Genomic DNA, 17,614 nt, shown 5'->3' with positions numbered 1-17,614 from the left:
CAATGTTGTACAGCAGATAGCTAGAATTTATTCACCTTGCTTACCTGAAATTTATTGATTAGTAACTTCCCATTTCTCTTTTCCCTCATCCCCAGCCACTACCATTGCACTCTTTGATTCTATGAATTTGACTCTTTTAGATACTTCATATAAATGTATTCATGCTTGTAGTTGTCTATCTGTGACTGCATATTTCACTTAGCATAATGTCCTCAAGGTTCACCCATGTTATCACATGTTGCAAAACGTCTTCCTTTTTTAAAGATGAATGATATTCCATTGTATGTATATATCTCATCTTGTCATCCATTCCTTTGTCCATGGACATTTAGATTGTTTCCAAATATTGGCTATTGTAAATAGTGTTGCAATGAACATGAGTGTGCTAATATCTCTTCAAGATCCTGATTTCAATTCTTTAATACTCAAGAAGTGGTGTTGCTGGATCATTTTGTAGTTCTACATTCAATTTTTTGAGGAACCTTCATATTGTTTTCCACAGCAACCACACTATTTTTCATTCTCACCAGCAGTGTTTATGATTCCACTTTCTCTACATCCCTACCATTACTTGCTGTCTTTTGTTTTTTTGATAATAGACATTCTGACAGATGTAAGGTGATATCTCATGATTTTGATTTACATTTTTGTGATGATTAGTAATGTTGAACACCTTTTCACATACATGTTAGTCATCTGTATGCCTTCTTTGGAGAAAAGTCTGTTCATGTCTTCTGCTCAAAAAATGGGCAGAAAACATGAAGAGACACTTTTCCAAAGAAGACATACAGATGGCCAACAGACACATGAAAAGATGCTCAACATCACTCATCATCAGAGAAATGCAAGACATCACCTCACACCCATCAGAATAGCTAAAATAAAAAACACAAGAAACAACAAGTGTTGGAGAGGATGTGGGAAAAAGTAAACCCTGTGCACTGTTGGGAATGCAAAGTAGTGCAGCCACTGTGGAAAACAGTATGAAAGTTCCTTGAAAGTTAAAAATAAAACTACTTTGTAATCCGGTAATTGCACTACTGGCTGTTTACCTAAAAACTACAAAAACACTAATTCAAAGGGATACATACATTCCTATGTTTATAGCAGCATTATTTACAATAGTCAAATTATGGAAGCAGCCCAAGTGTCCATTGATAGATGAATGTGCAAAGAAAAGAAAAAAAAAATATATATATATATATAATTCAGCCATAAAAAAGTTTTGCCATTTGCAACAACATGGATGGGGCTAAAGAGTATAATGCTAAGCAAAATCAGTCCCAAAGAGACAAATACTATATGATTTCACTCATATGTGGAATTTAAGAAACAAAACAAACAAGTAAAAAGAGAAAAGGAAAAAAGAGAGAGAGACGAACTAAGAAAACGATTCTTAACTATAGAGAAAAAACTAATGGTTACCGTGGGGTGGAGATGTGGAATGGGTGAAACAAGGGATAAGGATTAAGGAGGGCACTTGTCTTGATGAGCACAGGGTTATGTATGGAATTGTTGAATCAGTATATTGTACACTTGAAACTAATATAACACTATATGTTAACTATATTGGAAAAATAAATTAATTAATTAATTAAAATAAAATAAAACAAAATAAATAAAATGCTAAATGAAAAATGATCAAAAATATACAGAAAACAAAACAAAACAAAAACAAATCTTCTGTCCATTTTTAAATTGGGTTAATTTTTGCTATTGGGTTATATGAGTTCTTTATATACTTTGAAAGTTAACTCCTTATCAGTTATATGCTATGCAAATGTTTTCACTGTTTCCACAGGTTGCTTTTTCACTTTGTTGACTGTTTCTTTTATTTTGCAGAGCTTTTTCGTTTTGTGCAGTTCTACTTATTTATTTTAGCTTTTGTTGCTTATATTTTTAGTGTCACATTCAGGAATTCATTGCTAAGATCAATGTCAAAGAGCTTTTTCCCTATATTTTCTTCTAGGAGTTTTACTATTTCAGGTCATATGTTTCAGTCTTTAATCTATTTTGAGGTAATTTTTGTGTGTGGTGTAATTTAGGTGTCCAAAGTTACTCTTCTCCATGTGGCTGTCCAATTTTCTCATCATCACTTCTTGAAGAGAGTGGGTTTTTTTGCCCATTGAGAATTATTAATATTGTTAAAATATCTATGTTACCCAAAGTCATTTATATACCTGTTGGCTGGTTGTACATCTTCCTTGGAGAAATGTCTGCTCAAGTTGACTGTGTTCAGAAAAGATCTTTAGTCAGTTCCTCAGGCAGCCCCCATAAAAGATGGAGATTTAGTCATCCCATCCAATTCTTGCTTTCTCATGGAAAGGCTAGGAGCTAGGGTTTTTTATATGCTCACTCTGTGCTGAACCAAGAGAGTCTATGGCTACTGCCAGCCCAAACCTCTATCTATTCTCATTTGCCCCAGGGAACTAGATTATGCTAGGTCTAGTTCGCATTCTCAGAGACACAAGTCAGAAGCCAGGCTTTGGGGCAGCCTCTGGAAAGTTTGTGGCATTGGATACCCAGACCAACTCTTCCCCCACCCCTACCCCCCAGGGAGAACCAGGTAGCTGTGGTGTTTGTTCACTTGCTCTTTTCTGAGCTGAAGAGGAGCCATGGCATCTACCAATACAAAACACCATCTGTGTTCTCCCTCCAGAGGGGCAACACTGTGCCAAAGCCATCAGAGCTCCAAGACTGGCAAGAGAGATGTCAGCTTTTTGGGAAGCCCTGGGGAAATAGCATTGGACACACCAATCAACTCTTTGCTTCCTCAGGAAAAAGAAGCTGAGAGCTAAGATTTTTCATTTGCTTGCTCTGTGCTAAGCCATGGGGAGGAGATGTGATATCTACCAGTCCCAACCACCATCTCCATTTTCCTCCAGATGGCTAGCCTGTATCTGACAATCAGAGCTACAAGACTAGCAAGACAGAAGCCAACCATCTGGGAGTTTTCCTTAAGGAAAGGTTGGGGGGCTGGACAAATGAACCAACTCTTTCCTTCCCCTGGGGGAAGCTGGGAGATATGGGATCTCTTCCTGATCATATGGCAGAAACTGTGCTGAGGGTAGGCATTCTAGCAAGAAGGTGTCCTAATTTCCCTACAGGCTTCAGTTTGTCTGGGTTCATATTCTCACAGGGTATAGAAGCCTTGCAATTAGTTTTGGATTTCTCACAAGAGCAATTTGTTTGGGAATTGTTGCTGAATCAGTGTGTTTGTCGGGGGAAGGAGAATCCAGGGCTTCCTACTGCACCATCTTGCTGATGTGACCCTCTGCAAGGCTCTTCTTACCTACTTCTCTGAGGAAGATTTGGTCTGATGACATTCTGATTTATTAAGGGAGGATACAAAAACTTTGAAAACTGCCATCTCCCCTGATGTCAGTTGCCTCTTAATTGGGACTCTTAAAGACTGCCTGTAGAACATTTTTTCCAAGTTCACACAAAAATCATACCATAAACATTTACGCAGGGTCCAATATATGAAAAATATCTGGTGAGAGTGGGCATGAAGAACTAAAAATAGAATAAAAGTTGGTCACTACCCTTTGCATGCTTACAATACAAAGCTGAGACTACAGGAAACATTACACATGTGAAGAATTTTGCATGGAAAAGAATGCATCTCTGACACCCCAAAAGGAGAAGGGTTTTTAAAGCATAAGATCTTCTCAACCTATTCAAAATTTTGCATGTTCGGGCCAGCCTCAATATGGTAGACAGATTTGTCTTCTATTCAGCTTAATAGTTGGTAAGGACAGAAGCTGTTTTATTACGTGTTAAGAGTTGGCAAGCATAGGCACTGTTTGAAAGGCAACATCTTTGTGTTCATTTAGTTGATTTCTTTTGCCATGGCATGCTTTATTGCTTCATTGTGATCTGGTTCTCCTTAGGTACAAACTGTGGTGAGAATCTCTATATGTCATCTCACCCTACGTCATGGTCAGCCCCAATCCAAAGCTGGTATGATGAGAAGGACAATTTTATCTATGGTAAGGGAGCAAAGACTGCTGGTGCAGTTGTTGGACATTATACCCAGGTAAGGAAAACAAATTAAAATACTTCTGCCACAAATGTTCTAATGTAGAAAGCTTCTCCAAATTATGACCAACCCGTGTTCAATTTGCGTGAGAATGTGAGTAGACCTAGTAGCCTTGGTGTTGGCCAGTACTTCATCTAAAGCTGTCATTTATTCCTTGGCTGGCAGAACTCTTCATAGGGAAGCACACTGTATTTTCCCAACATTGTAGATGCATAAAGTGAGGAATGTATATGAAAATTCAGCATTTTAAAATGTGTGATTTGCTTCAATAATTGAACTAAATATTTCCACAAGGCAATACCATAATGGTAACATTTTTTTTTCACTTTTACAATTGCTACTATTTGTTTTTCAATATTTTCCCTCTTTCATGTACTCTCCTATGTTCCCTTCCGGATTTGTAGGTTGTCTGGTACTCCTCTTACCACGTTGGATGTGGAGTTGCCTATTGCCCCAATCAAGATATTCTGAAATACTACTATGTTTGCCAATATTGTCCTGCGTAAGTATATGCTTTAGAGCTGAATGCCAATAATCCCATCTGCAATTTAATATTTTGAAATTTTCGTATATTGAACAAACTACAATACAAAGAATATTTCAATAAAAAGAAGGAATTGTGTCTTTGGAAATGCCTTTTAAGTTGAGATACATTCAATTTATCAGAGAAGACACCAGGTTTTCAGTTCCAAGTGTAAAATCTGAAACTCTATTTCCCCCAATTACAGAGTGACATCTTTTCTCTCAGTCGCCTTTCTCTTGGGCTCACAGCTATTCAGTGAGCATGGGTAGTGTGCATTTCTGTAGATTTGATGTCATTAGTTCTCACTAACTTCATACTCTAGAAGGGTGGCAGCTTGATGGTTAAGCAAGGGATGGTAGTGGACTGGGAAACGGAATGGCTGATTGTGATTTCAGCTCTTTCTGCTAAAATGTTCCCACCCCTGCTTATCTAAAACGCTGCCTATGTTATTACCATCACAGATGATTCATTCATTGGCTCTCAAAGTTTTGAAGAGGTCTTTAATCTATTTCAGAGTCCAGGAGAGAAGAACATCCTTAATCCTTGTTTTTCAGAAGTTTGCACAAAATCTCCATAATGAACCATCCTTTAAGGTCTTGACTTGCAGCAGGAAATGTGTTCTTTCATCAAAGATTATGTTTGAACTTACCCAGAATAAATTCTGTGGATATACTGAAGATCTAATCTCAGCATATCTGTTAACCTTAATTTCTTTAAATGTTTGAAATTTCTTGCCATCGGGGACAGGGGGACCCCTAAAACCAAGCTATCTTCAGGCTTTATTTTGAGACTGTCGATAACCCAAGTATATGGATCTCCCGCTTGAGAAGTATGACTCCCAATGTCATTTTCCTGCAAGCACCTATGAGGGTTTAGTAGAAAGAATTGAAAAGTTCCTAGGAGAATGCATCTAAAGTCACTGTCTGGCCATAAGTAAGGAGGATCTGACGCCAGGTATCTGAAATGAGAGTTGGAGTGAATAATGAGGGAAAGCAGGGGCGAGAGAACTTCCAGAACATATTTGTGTCTATTTCATATTTTTCCAGGGGCTCACACACGTTCGGGTATATTCTGAGCAGGGGCTGAGATTTAGATGCATGGCCTTGTGTTGTCCGCCTACTTGGAGCGATCGAGATTTTGACTGTCTTGTATTTTCAGATAATAACGGCCAATCGAATAATATTCACCAACGAGGGGTAGACTAGTTACTGTAAGACCAATATACCTTAGCGATTAGTGTTAATAAAACCATTTTTCTAACATTCCCTCTTTTTTAAGTATTAAAATCTTACACACAAAACCTCTAGACATTCAAAAATCTTCCTGTCACCCCTACTCCCAAATACAACACACCAAAAATCACTTGAAAATCATCACCCCCATCTAGAGGCCAAAAGTATCCTGGGCTTTACCTTCTCTAGTTCATATTTAAAAATTATCATATTTTCTTTTTTAAATGTAAAATTACATGTAACTTTAAGCATTTTCCCTATGGCAACCCTTTCTTTCCCAGGAACTTGCTGTCTCTCTAAGAAATATGTTTTATCACCAGCCAGCACCTTGGGATACATTGCTTTAGCAATTGACCACATCTTCTGGGTGAGAAAGAATGTTGCCATGTTGAAATATACTCCAAAAATTTTAGACCCCATTTATCCCATTTCAGTGTCTCAGGCTGGGAGATTATGGTCAAGGAAGTAAGTGAATGTGTGAGTTATTTTCTTACTTTACATTGGTATCTGAGTACATTTTGGGAATTTTAGTTTTTCAGTTATTTGACATGATTAAAAACACTGAATAAATACTCAGGTATTTGTGGTGATAGGTGCCACCCTAGTAGCATAAACTAAACTGAAAAATGAAAAATGTTTGACACTTTGTATTTCAAATTTCAGTGGTAATCATCTTAACAAGATAAATACACCCTACCTAGAAGGAAAGCCTTGTGCCAGCTGCCCTTATGACTGTGACAATGGACTATGCAGTAAGTTTGAAGTCATTAACTTGCTAGTACATCTAATAAAATGGACTGACCTTTTTTTTTAATAATTAGGAAATTTCAGGCACCTGAATGGCTCTGTCAGTTAAGCATCTGACTCTTGATTTTGGCTCAGGTGATGATCTCAGGTCAAGCCCCATGCCAGGCTGACAGCGTGGATCCTGCTCAGGTTTCTCTCTCTCTCTCTCTCTCTTTCTCTGTCTCTCGCTGTCTCTCCCTCAAAATAAATAAACATGAAAAAAAGAATTAGAAAATCTTCTGATTGTAAACCAACTTAAGCAATTCCTTCATGCAAAAGACAAAAAATATTCAACAGAGGGTGTTTAATCAAAAAATGTACACAACCCAGTATCTATATTTATTTGTAACTAAAACCCTGTAACCATATATAACCTAAAGAAATATCTACCATCAATGTATATTTGTGCTTATGTTGGACTCATTACCTATTGGCATATATAAAAATGTTTCTGTGAAAATATTCATTGTAATTGAATATTTTTCCTGTCAAAATTAATGTAATTGTAGCAAAATTTCATTATTGAATTTTAAAAAGAGAAAATATGTACAAACATAAAGGTATGAGATCACAGATATGGTTCAGTCCAGACACCAAACATTTCTTATACACCAATGAGTTCATTATACTAAATTCATTTTTCCCATAGTATAGTTAGAATAATCAAGTTTAATTTAATAACCATTTGCACTTGTGTTAGTAATTTTTATATATTTTTAAAATGTCGATCAAATCCTTGTATAGCAATATTAACTCACAGAAGTCCAAAAAATATTTTGGCAAAAAGGACTACATTTAGTGTCATATATCTCATTTTCAGTGTTGTTATGAATATAAATACTAAGAGTTGGTATTTTTGTTTGGTTGGGATATGTCATTAAATTATTATAAATAGTATAATTGACCCATTACCTGAGATTTTTACCTTTCAGATGCATTCACCAGACTAAACTGTAGCATTCTCAGTATACTAAACTGTATACATTCTCAATTGTATAGCTCCAATTCAGAATATTGATGATATCAAAGCTATACATCAATTAAATAAAATACTTACACATCTGATGAATACTATTTGTTAATGGGTTTGGAATTTATCCTGTTAGTAATGAACAACCAACTGAAAGATTTTTAAACAGAAGAGTGATGAAGTCAGAATTGTGTTTTATCAAGATCTGGCAGTAGTATGGAGAAACAAGTGGATTCAAGCCAGCTTGGAGACTGTTGAAAACATGGGTTCAAAAGCCAAATGGATGTTTTTACTGCATTAGGACAAAATGAATGAAGAGAAATGGACAGTAATGAATGACAGGAAAGAAGTAGGATGGCTACTGTTTGTTACTTGCATTTGTTGAGTGCTGATAAAAAGTAGAGAGCCATGAGTTCATATTGATTCCCAGTATCTGGTTTGAATTATTTAGTAGTTAAGTTTCATTTCTCTGATACTGGGGAAGTTGAGTTGGGAGTTGGGGAGGGACTCCAAAGGAATGCCAAGTTTGCAGGTAAAGTGATGAATTTAGTTTGAGAATTAATTGAGTTTGTGGCCACTGAGGGATTTCAAAGTGGAAATGTCACATAATTGTAGTAAAATTCCCTCCCATTTTTATATCCACATCTTCTCATAATGGTTTATTATTTTGAAAGAAAAACTAGTGGCTCTAGCATCTAGATGGAGCAACAGTGTCTAATATAACTTTTTGCAATGATGGAAATGTTCAATCTTTGCACTGTCCTGTAAAGTAGCCACTAGTCAGATTGGTCATGGAGCACTGGGAATGTAACATGTGTCACTGATAACCTGAAAATGTATTTTCTTAATTTTATTTAATTTTAATTAATTTAAGTTTAAATTTAAACAATCTCATGGCTAAAGGCTACAATTTTGGACAGTGCAATTTTAGAGACTCATTTACATTTATTTTACTTTGTTTTCTGAGGAAGAAAAGTAGGTCAATTCATCTTAGAAACATTTCAAAAAGCTCAAATTTTAAAAGAAGTAGTGGATTAATGTGTCCCTTGACATCATAGTGTAATGATGCCAACTTGTTTTTTCAATTGTGTTCTCCCCACTTGCATTGAATGTATTGTTTGTGTTGCTGCTATATAGGAAAATTATAATGAACTAATTTCTTTGTTTTTATTTCAGCCAATGTTTGCAAGTATGAAGATAAATATCAAAACTGTAATGATTTGAAGAAAACACTAACCTGTGCCCATAGTTTTCCCAAGGACAATTGCAAGGCTTCCTGCTATTGTAAAGATAAAATTTATTAAATACCCAATACAGACTGAGGGGGGCTAAGTAGAGAAGGGCCACACTATCTACTTAGATGTGACATTAGCAAAGATATTGTCAGCACGTTGGCTACAAACTTGATTCCAAGTAATAAGGAGTCTTTTTCTCTTGGATCTACTTTTTATTTTACAGAAATTTCTTTCATCAAAGGATTAAAAAATTACATAATCTATGATTATCTGTTGCTCATGTAAAAATTATGAGCGATAAGGAAATTCTGAGAAACCATTACAGACAAGAGGAGACTAAGAAAACATGAGAACTAAATGGAACGTGGTCTCTCAGATCAGATTCTGGAACACAAAAAGGTCATTAATGGAAAAAGTGGTGAAATCTGAATAGGGTCTGAATTGTTTTTGATAGTAATGTCTCTTTCTTATTCTTGACAAATGTACTAGGGTTATACAAGATGATAACATGAGGGGAAACTGAAACTGGGTGAAGAGTATATAGGAATTCTCTGCACTATCTTAGCAAAATGTCTATAAATCTAAAAATACTCCAAAATAAAAAGTGCATTAAAAAAACCACTTTTCTTGGCTCCATAATGCTTGGAAAATTCTCCTCTTGATTATCCGGTTATTCTTTCTCAGACACCCCTCCCCCAGTGTCTCTACTCCATTGCTAAATGTTTGATTTTATTTTTTTCATGGACGTTCCAGATAATACCAATGATTGGACTGTCAAATTAGACTCATATCCTTATCCAGTGTCAAGATTCACTATTTCAAGGACAGGAATAGTCATGGGGTAAACAGAAAATAGGGAGAGGTTCAAGATCATCAATGCAGTTCCTGAATGTTATTTAAATTTTTTTAACACTTACTTATTTTTGAGAGAGAAATAGAGAATGAGCAGGAAAGAGGTAGGGAGAGAGGAAGACACAGAATCCAAAGCAGGCTGCAGGCTCTGAGCTGTTAGCACAAAGCCCAACTCAGGGATCGAACTCAAGAACCATGAGATCATGACCTGAGCCAAAGTCTGATACTCAACTGACTGAGCCACTCAGGTGCCCCTTGAATGATATATTTGCAGTACATTCCTTAATATCTAAAGTGAAAGTCTTCTTAGTCTACTTTCAAAATCTTTCCATTGACTTCTTAAGTACTTAGGATAACACTCTTAAACTGCTCTGCAAGAAGTTGAATTTTTTTTTTATACTTTCCCTTTTAACCTCACTTCATTCCCCTCTCCTTTATTTCTTATGCTCTAAGTACAATGATCTTATCAAATTCTTTCAAGCTCCGCAGGATTTTCCATACCTAAGGGCATTTTTATTTGCTATAGCTCTGTCTGAAAGAGTCATCCTTCTAGTATTTGCTAGAATAACTCCTTCACATTAAATGCCACCTTACCCAAGAGATTCCTTTGAGTATTTAATCTGAAGAACTCCCCCCATTTTCTCTCATAGCTCCTTGTATTTCTTTTACAATAATCATTGCAATGTATAATAATTAATTCCTGTATTCAATAAATATTTATTGAAAAATGTCTCTGGTATTTACTTAGGTACTTTGAAATAGGGTGATTAACAAGAGAGACCAAGTTCCAAACTTCATGGAGTTCAGACTTTCATACAGGAAAGAGGAAGGAAATTATTTGCAAATAAATACTTAAGATATTGGAGGTGGTAAGTGCTATGAACTAAAATGGGCAACACAATAGAGAATAAAGAGGACAGACTAGGAAAATGTTAATAGGAGAGTCAGGTACATCCTTTCTGAGGATGGGTTAGAATCATAACAGAAGTGAGAGAACAATGGATAAGAATTTGATCGAAACAAAAACAGAATGGTGAGTATAAAGTTGTTAAGGTAGGAATAAAGTTAGCATATTTGAGGAAAGGCAAGAAGACTAGAGTGACTGAAGTGGAATGAGCAAGATAAAGATCATTTTGAAAGCAGGTCAGAGAATTGGGCAGAAACTTAGTCCCATGGTATGCCCTAGGGCACATAAAGAATTAGGATATTGTTGTAAGCGAGATAGCAAGCCATGAGAGTATACTGAAGAAGAGAGTGAGATGATGAGGTACAGACTGTAAGAGAATAAGAGTGGGAGCAAAAACCCAGTTAAGATACTATTGACTAGAAGAGAGATTAAGTTAAACTGCACTATAGATATACCATGTATACAGTGCATATTGTGCAATTTCAGGATTATTTTTGTTTATGTCATGACAGAAAACAGGAGAACTATTTCCCAACTCAGGCTAGCATTACCTTATGCCAAAGGCAGACAAAGATATCACAAAAGAATAGAAAACTACATACTATTATTTCTCATGAACATAGATACAACATTTAAAAAGGATTATACACCATAAGAAAGTGAAGTTATTGAAGGAATAAAGTGTTATTTCAACATTTATAAATCAATTAATGTCGTATACCATTTTAAAATAAAGGTATCATATATTTAGATATGTAAAAATGCATAAAAAGATGCAAAAAATACACTTGACAAAATTCAACACCTTTAATGAAAACAATTTTCAGAAAACTGGGAATAGAAGGTATCTTCCTCATCTTAATAAGAAATATTTTACAAAATCCTCCAGCTAGCCTTATATGTAGTAGTGAACAACTGAATTCTTTCTTTATATTATAGGTGAAAACAATATTAAAGTATTTTTTAATCTGGAATCCCCTAACAGTAATAAAGCAAAGCTATCAGTTTGCACCACTTTGTTCACATTGCAAGTGAACTGCCAATGCAGTAAAATAAAGAAGAAGAAAATAAAAGCATACAGAGTGGAAAAGGGCACTGGGTAGGTGTCCAGAGACCAAGGTTCCAATCTTGCTCTCCCTGGACTACCTACATGTAACCTTGGGGGAAGATGGCAGAGTAGAAGGACCCTAAGCTCACCTTGTCCCACAGATACAACTAGATAACATTCACATCAGTGTAAATAACCCAGAAAATGATCCAGAGACTGCAGAACAAACCTCACAACTAAAAGTAGGGGGGATGCCACACCAAAAAAAGTTAAGAAGGGTGAAGACACGGTTTGGGAGTGAAATGGACCATGGCCATCCACAGTGGGGAGAGAACCAGTGGCATGAAAAAAGGCAAAAAACAGACTTTCATATTGGGGAGCCCACAAACAGTGAAGACAAATCCCTGTAACATTTGCCTTTGAAAGGGGGCTGAATTTTGTGAATTCTTACAGCCAGGATCAAGACTTAAAGCATACAGTTTTAAAAATCAGTGGGCTCTGTCTCTAGGAGAGCCCAGAGGGCAAGAGGAGGTGAATCCTTGCCCTGAAAGAGCACAACAAACAGCCCATTCAGATACAGCACAGAACCAGCAGTTTAAAAAACACTGGTGGCAGATGGGAGGGAGACTGATTTGTTCATCTCAGAGTGCCGCCTGGAGAGAGATAAATCATGGGAAGACCCCTTTAGGAACAAAGGACCTGGCAAGTGCCATTTCCTTCTCCTGCCCCCCCAGCATAAACAATGGCCACCTGTGGGAAATAAGCACCAACACTCTTACCTAACTTGCTTGCACCAAGCTTGCCCACCCCCTGTATCAGTGGATCCACCCTTCCCAGTCATGCTTGTCTCATTCCTAGCATTGTGTGCACCCTTCCCCTCCCAGAAGACCACCACAAACTCTGTCAACACCACATCTCCCAACCCTTGTGTTTTGTTGGACCTCAGTTCCTGCAGCAGTGAGGGCAAGTATCATTTCCATGGATGCAGAAAAGGCATTTGACAAAGTACAACATCCATTCATTATAAAAAGCCTCTCCTAAGTAGGTCTAGAGGGAATATACCTTAACATAATAAAGGCCTTCGGGAAAAACTCAGAGCTTTTCCCCTTAGGTCAGGAACAAGACAAGGATGTCCATTCTCAATCCTTTTATTCAACATAGTAATGCAAGTCCTAGCCAAAGAAATTAGACAACATAAAGAAATGAAAGGCATCCAAAGTGGTAAGGAAGAAGTAAAACTCTCACTATTTGCACATGACAGAATACAATATATTTTTTAAAAAAAGACTCCACCAGAAAACTACGAGAACTGATAGGTCAATTCAAGAAATTCGCTGGATACAAAACCAATATACAAAAATCTGTTGCATTCCTATACACTAATAATGAAGCACCAGAAAATGAAATTAAGAAAACAACCTCATTTACAGTTGCACCAAAAACAATAAAATATTTAGGAATAACCTAAACTAAAAACATGAAAGATCTGTACTCTGAAAACCATAAAACACTGATGAAAGAAATTCAAGAAGACACCAATAAATGGAAAGACATTCCATGCTCATGGGTTGGAAGAACAAATATTATTAAAATGTCTATATTACCCAAAGCAATCCACAGATTTCATGCAAGCCCTATCAAAATACCAACAGCATTTTTCACAGAGCTAGAACAAGGCCCCTAAAATTTGTATGGAACCACAAAAGACCTCAAATAATGAAGCAATCTTGAAAAAAGAAAAGCAAAACTGGAGGTATCACAATTTCAGACTTCAAGTTACATTACAAAGCTGTAGTAATTAAAACAGTATGGTACTAGCATAAAAATAGACACATTGATCAGCAGAATAGAACAGAAAACCCAGCAATAAACCCACAACTGATGGTCAATTAATCTTCAACAAAGGAGGAATGAATATACAATGGGAAAAAGACAGTCTCTTCAACAACAGTTATTGGGAAAACTGGACAGCCACATGAAAAGAATGAAACTGGACCACTTTCTTTCACCATACACAAAATTATAAAGTCAGAACGGATTAAAGACCCAAATGTGACACCTGAAACCGTAAAAATACTACAAGAGAGCACAGGAGCTCTGACATCAGCTATAGGGACACTTTTCTAGATCTGTCTCCTGAGGCAAAGAAAGTAAAAGCAAAAATAAACTATTGGGACTACATCAAAACAAAAAGCTTCTGAACAATGAAGGAAACAACAACTAAAAGGCAGCATACAGAATGGGAGAAGACATTTGCAAATGACACATCTGATAAAGGGCTAGTATCCAAAATGTATAAAGAATTGATTATAACTCAACACGCCAAAAACAAATAATCCAATTAAAAATGGACAGAAGACATGAACAGACATTTCTCCAAAGAAGACATACCAATGGTCAACAGACACGTGAAAAGATGTTCAACATCACTCATCATCAAGGAAATGCAAATCAAAACTACAGTGAGATATCACTTCACAACTGTCAGAATGGCTAAAATAGAAAATAAAAGAAATAACAAGTGTTGAAGAGGTTTTTTGGAAAAAAAAAAAAAGGAACCCTTGTGCACTGTTTGTGGGAATGCAAACCCATGCAGCCATTGTGGAAGACAGTATGGAGGTTTCCAAAAAATTAAAATTAGAATTACCATATGACCCAGTAATTTCATTACTGGGTGTTTACCCATAGCATATGAAAACACTAATTAGAAAATATATACGCACCCCTATATTTTTGCACCATTATTTACAATAGCCAAACTATGGAAGCAGCCCAAGTTTCCACTAATAGATGAATGGATAAAGAAGTGATAAACACACACAAACACACACAAACACACACACACACACACACACACACACACACACACACACACCAGAATATTATTCAGCCATAACTAGAATGAAATCTTGCCATTTGCAGCAACAGGGATAGAGCTAGAGAGCTTAATGCTAAGCAAAATAAGTCAGTCAGAGAGAGACAAATAACATACGGTTTCATTCATATGTGGAATTTAATGAAACAAATGAGCAAAGGGGAAAAAAAGAGAGACAAACCAAGAAATAGACTCTTAAGTATGGAGAACAAACTGATGGTTATCTGAGGAAAGGTGGGTGTGAAGAATGGGTGAAATAGGTGGTGGGGATTAAAGAGTTCACTGACCAAGATGAAAAAATAAATTAAGTGAATAATAATTTTTAAAAAACGAAGAGAAAGGAAAGGTAGAAACTGTCCTTATTTGCAAATTAAAATGATTTTTGTAGAAAACCAAAGGAATCTATAAAATAGCTGTAAGAACTAATAAGCAAGTTTAGCAAGGTCCCTTGTTTACAGGGTGGAGGGGGAGGAGAGTATATTACATGTAAAGGAATAAGGTAAGAATTACAGTGGATTTCTCTGCAAAGTTCATGCAAGATGCTACCCCCAGCTCTCAGGCACTTTCAACACTGCTCCTTTGAGCTCAGCACACTGTTAACTTTTGATTTTACTTGAATATTTAGAAGCACTTGTACTATTCCTTTCAATAGTGGAGTTGTACTTTCAAGTGCCTCAAAACCTACAAGGTTTCTTCTGTTCTGAATTTGCCCTCCATACCAAATTCATCATCAACACTGCTCTTTTAATCTCTTCACATCCCAACCATTTGTTCTATTTCTACTGCTCTAAAATTAATATGGGAAAATGTCATCATCTTCTTATTTTTTCTGTCACCAATTTCTCCACTCTGTGAATCACCCTGCACAACGTTATTAGGTACCTTTTTAAAAAAGTTTTTATTTAAATTCCTAATTTACTAAATTTACTAAATTCCTAAATTCCTAAATTTATTTAGTTAACACACAGTGTAATATTAGGTTCATGTGTATAATATAATGATTCAACACTCCCATACATTCATTATACAGTGCTCATCACAAGAAGTGCACTCCTTCATCCCCATCACCTCTTTAACCCAGCCCCCACCCACCTCCCCTCTGGTAACCATCAGTCTATTCCCTGTAGTTGAGAGTCCATTTCTTTGTTTGCCTCTCTTTTTTTTTTCCCCTGTGCTCATTTGTTTTTTTTTTCTTAAATTCAACATATGAGTGAAATCATATAGTATTTTTTCCTCTGATTTATTTCGCTTAGCATAATACTCTCTAGCTCCATTCATGTCATTGCAAATGGCAACATTTCTTTCCTTTTTTGTGGCTGAGTAATATTCCATTCTGAAACTTTTATAAAATAATATTTGATCATAAAATTTCCCAACACTCAATGAAAGTACATCCCATGTTATATAAAGAAGCAAATCTTGTTAGACTTCTACACAAAGTTATGCCAACATTTTCACCAGCCTATCATTCTGACTTACATACACCTTATGATACATTGATTTGTCTGTTTCTGCCCTTCCAAACAAGTGTTCTAAACTTTTTTTTTCTAATCCAGCCATGCACATTTTTCAAAGAAGTTCAAGTGTCACTCCACCATCTAATTTTTATCCAGATTGTATCAGCTCAAAATTCCTAATTATTGTAGATATTTCCTATTCCAGCTACTTAGAACTAAACGGGACTACCTGGTAATGTTCATGTGTATGTATTTTTCCTTCAGTATATATGTCTTAGAGGAAAGTGTGCCTTTTTCTCTGAATTCCCTAAGAATCTAGGCCAAGTCAATATATTTATTTTCTCAACAAATATTTATAAATTATTACTCAGGTAACTGGTATCATGCTAGTCTTGACATATAGCAATAATCTATAGAGATACAGTCCATTTTTCAAATACATATTTACTCACAATATCTATCACTACCACACTCAAGTTGCTCTCATTTTGACATCATCAATGGGAACAGGTAATAATTATAGGTATGCTGTCTCCCACAATGAAAAATAGGATATTCACAGTAAATTATAGACTGTTATAGGATAACAATGAATTGTGTTGTACTAATAAAAAAAAAATGGGCTAAGCAATTCTATTTATAAATAAATGAGTAGCAACTATGTGGATATAAGTAATTGAAATGTTAAATTAATAATCTAAGCAAGACACAATGAAAACATGAATATAACAGTGAGAAAGATAGATCCGGGGCTGGATTTTGTAAACATTCAGAAGGGCAAACTGTCAGGAGTTAACTTTGATTGAACGTAACCATAAGAGTAAATCAGGCTAGGATGACTTCTAAATTCTGAAGTTTTTAGTTAGTGGTACTTGAACTAAAAGAGCAGTACAAGAGAGTTAAAATAACGTCTGTGCATTGGGCACTTGGAATTTTAACACTGCCAGGGGAAAATGACACTCAGCACTATGAGACATGGCAGTTTGCTATAGTCTCAAAGGTTGGAATGAGAAATTTCAAGCCTCTTCGCAGGGGGTACAGAGAACTAACGTGTGATGCACATTGATCCTTGGTTTATCATCTTTTGACCAAATGTATTCTTGGTGTGATGAATTCATTCATTCCTTTAAATCTTGAAAACAACTAAGCATTGAAGAAAATGCATCTATTACTCATCTGCCATCTGTGAAGACAGACAATAAATACATCTTCAACCAAGGCCAGATATGCCTGCTGCACTTGAAGCCACCGGTCTTGGATCAGGAATTCTGGGCATTTTCCTAAGACCTGTTCCTGTTACTCTTGTTGAATTTCTTCACTACAAACCATTTTGGCAGGGAAGAAGAGAAGGAACACTAAGTTTGTTTAACTAAACTAAGTTTGAACACTAGGTTTGTTTATAAGCAAACCTGCAAAAGGTCCTCTTTATGTAACCCTGAATACACTATTGTACCAGACTGGTATTGCACTGAAAACTTAAGGTATCTATGGCCTTTACCAATCTGCTCTTTAAATGCTGACCTGTGTTAATTCAGGAACTCTTGTATGAAAAGGAGCGCATCCTTTTTCAGTCGCCCCTTGCATTTTGAATCCTGGTATTATTTCCATCTTCTTCCTAGGGTTCAATTGTGGGAGCAGACATTTCCCTTCCTCAAGGGAAGGTGTGCAAGATTTTTTCTGCGCGCCA

The 17,614-nt window shown here is 36.1% G+C and overlaps 1 protein-coding gene and 1 long non-coding RNA gene across 2 annotated transcripts in view; one reads left to right on the top strand and one right to left on the bottom strand.

Annotated features, from left to right (window-relative positions):
- LOC132667173 (cysteine-rich secretory protein 2-like) overlaps positions 1-10,308 on the top strand; it is a 26,930-nt gene extending 16,622 nt beyond the window's left edge. The window contains exons 5-8 of the mRNA XM_060615714.3: positions 3,894-4,039; positions 4,447-4,544; positions 6,461-6,549; positions 8,730-10,308. Of these exons, the coding sequence (XP_060471697.2) occupies positions 3,894-4,039; positions 4,447-4,544; positions 6,461-6,549; positions 8,730-8,857 (461 nt within the window). The 3' untranslated portion in view covers positions 8,858-10,308. The remainder of the gene's footprint in view (positions 1-3,893; positions 4,040-4,446; positions 4,545-6,460; positions 6,550-8,729) is intronic.
- The window catches only part of LOC132667175 (uncharacterized), a 24,887-nt gene extending 7,273 nt beyond the window's left edge, over positions 1-17,614 (bottom strand). Inside the window, exon 1 of the long non-coding RNA XR_009605019.3 lies at positions 17,449-17,614. This is a non-coding gene — a long non-coding RNA (uncharacterized LOC132667175). The remainder of the gene's footprint in view (positions 1-17,448) is intronic.

Source organism: Panthera onca, chromosome B2, assembly GCF_046562875.1.
Source record: "Panthera onca isolate mPanOnc1 chromosome B2, mPanOnc1 haplotype 2, whole genome shotgun sequence".
Classification (NCBI taxonomy): Eukaryota; Metazoa; Chordata; class Mammalia; order Carnivora; family Felidae; genus Panthera; species Panthera onca.
The sequence above is the reverse complement of the archived record's forward strand: the minus strand, read 5'-3'. Positions and strand labels throughout refer to the sequence as shown.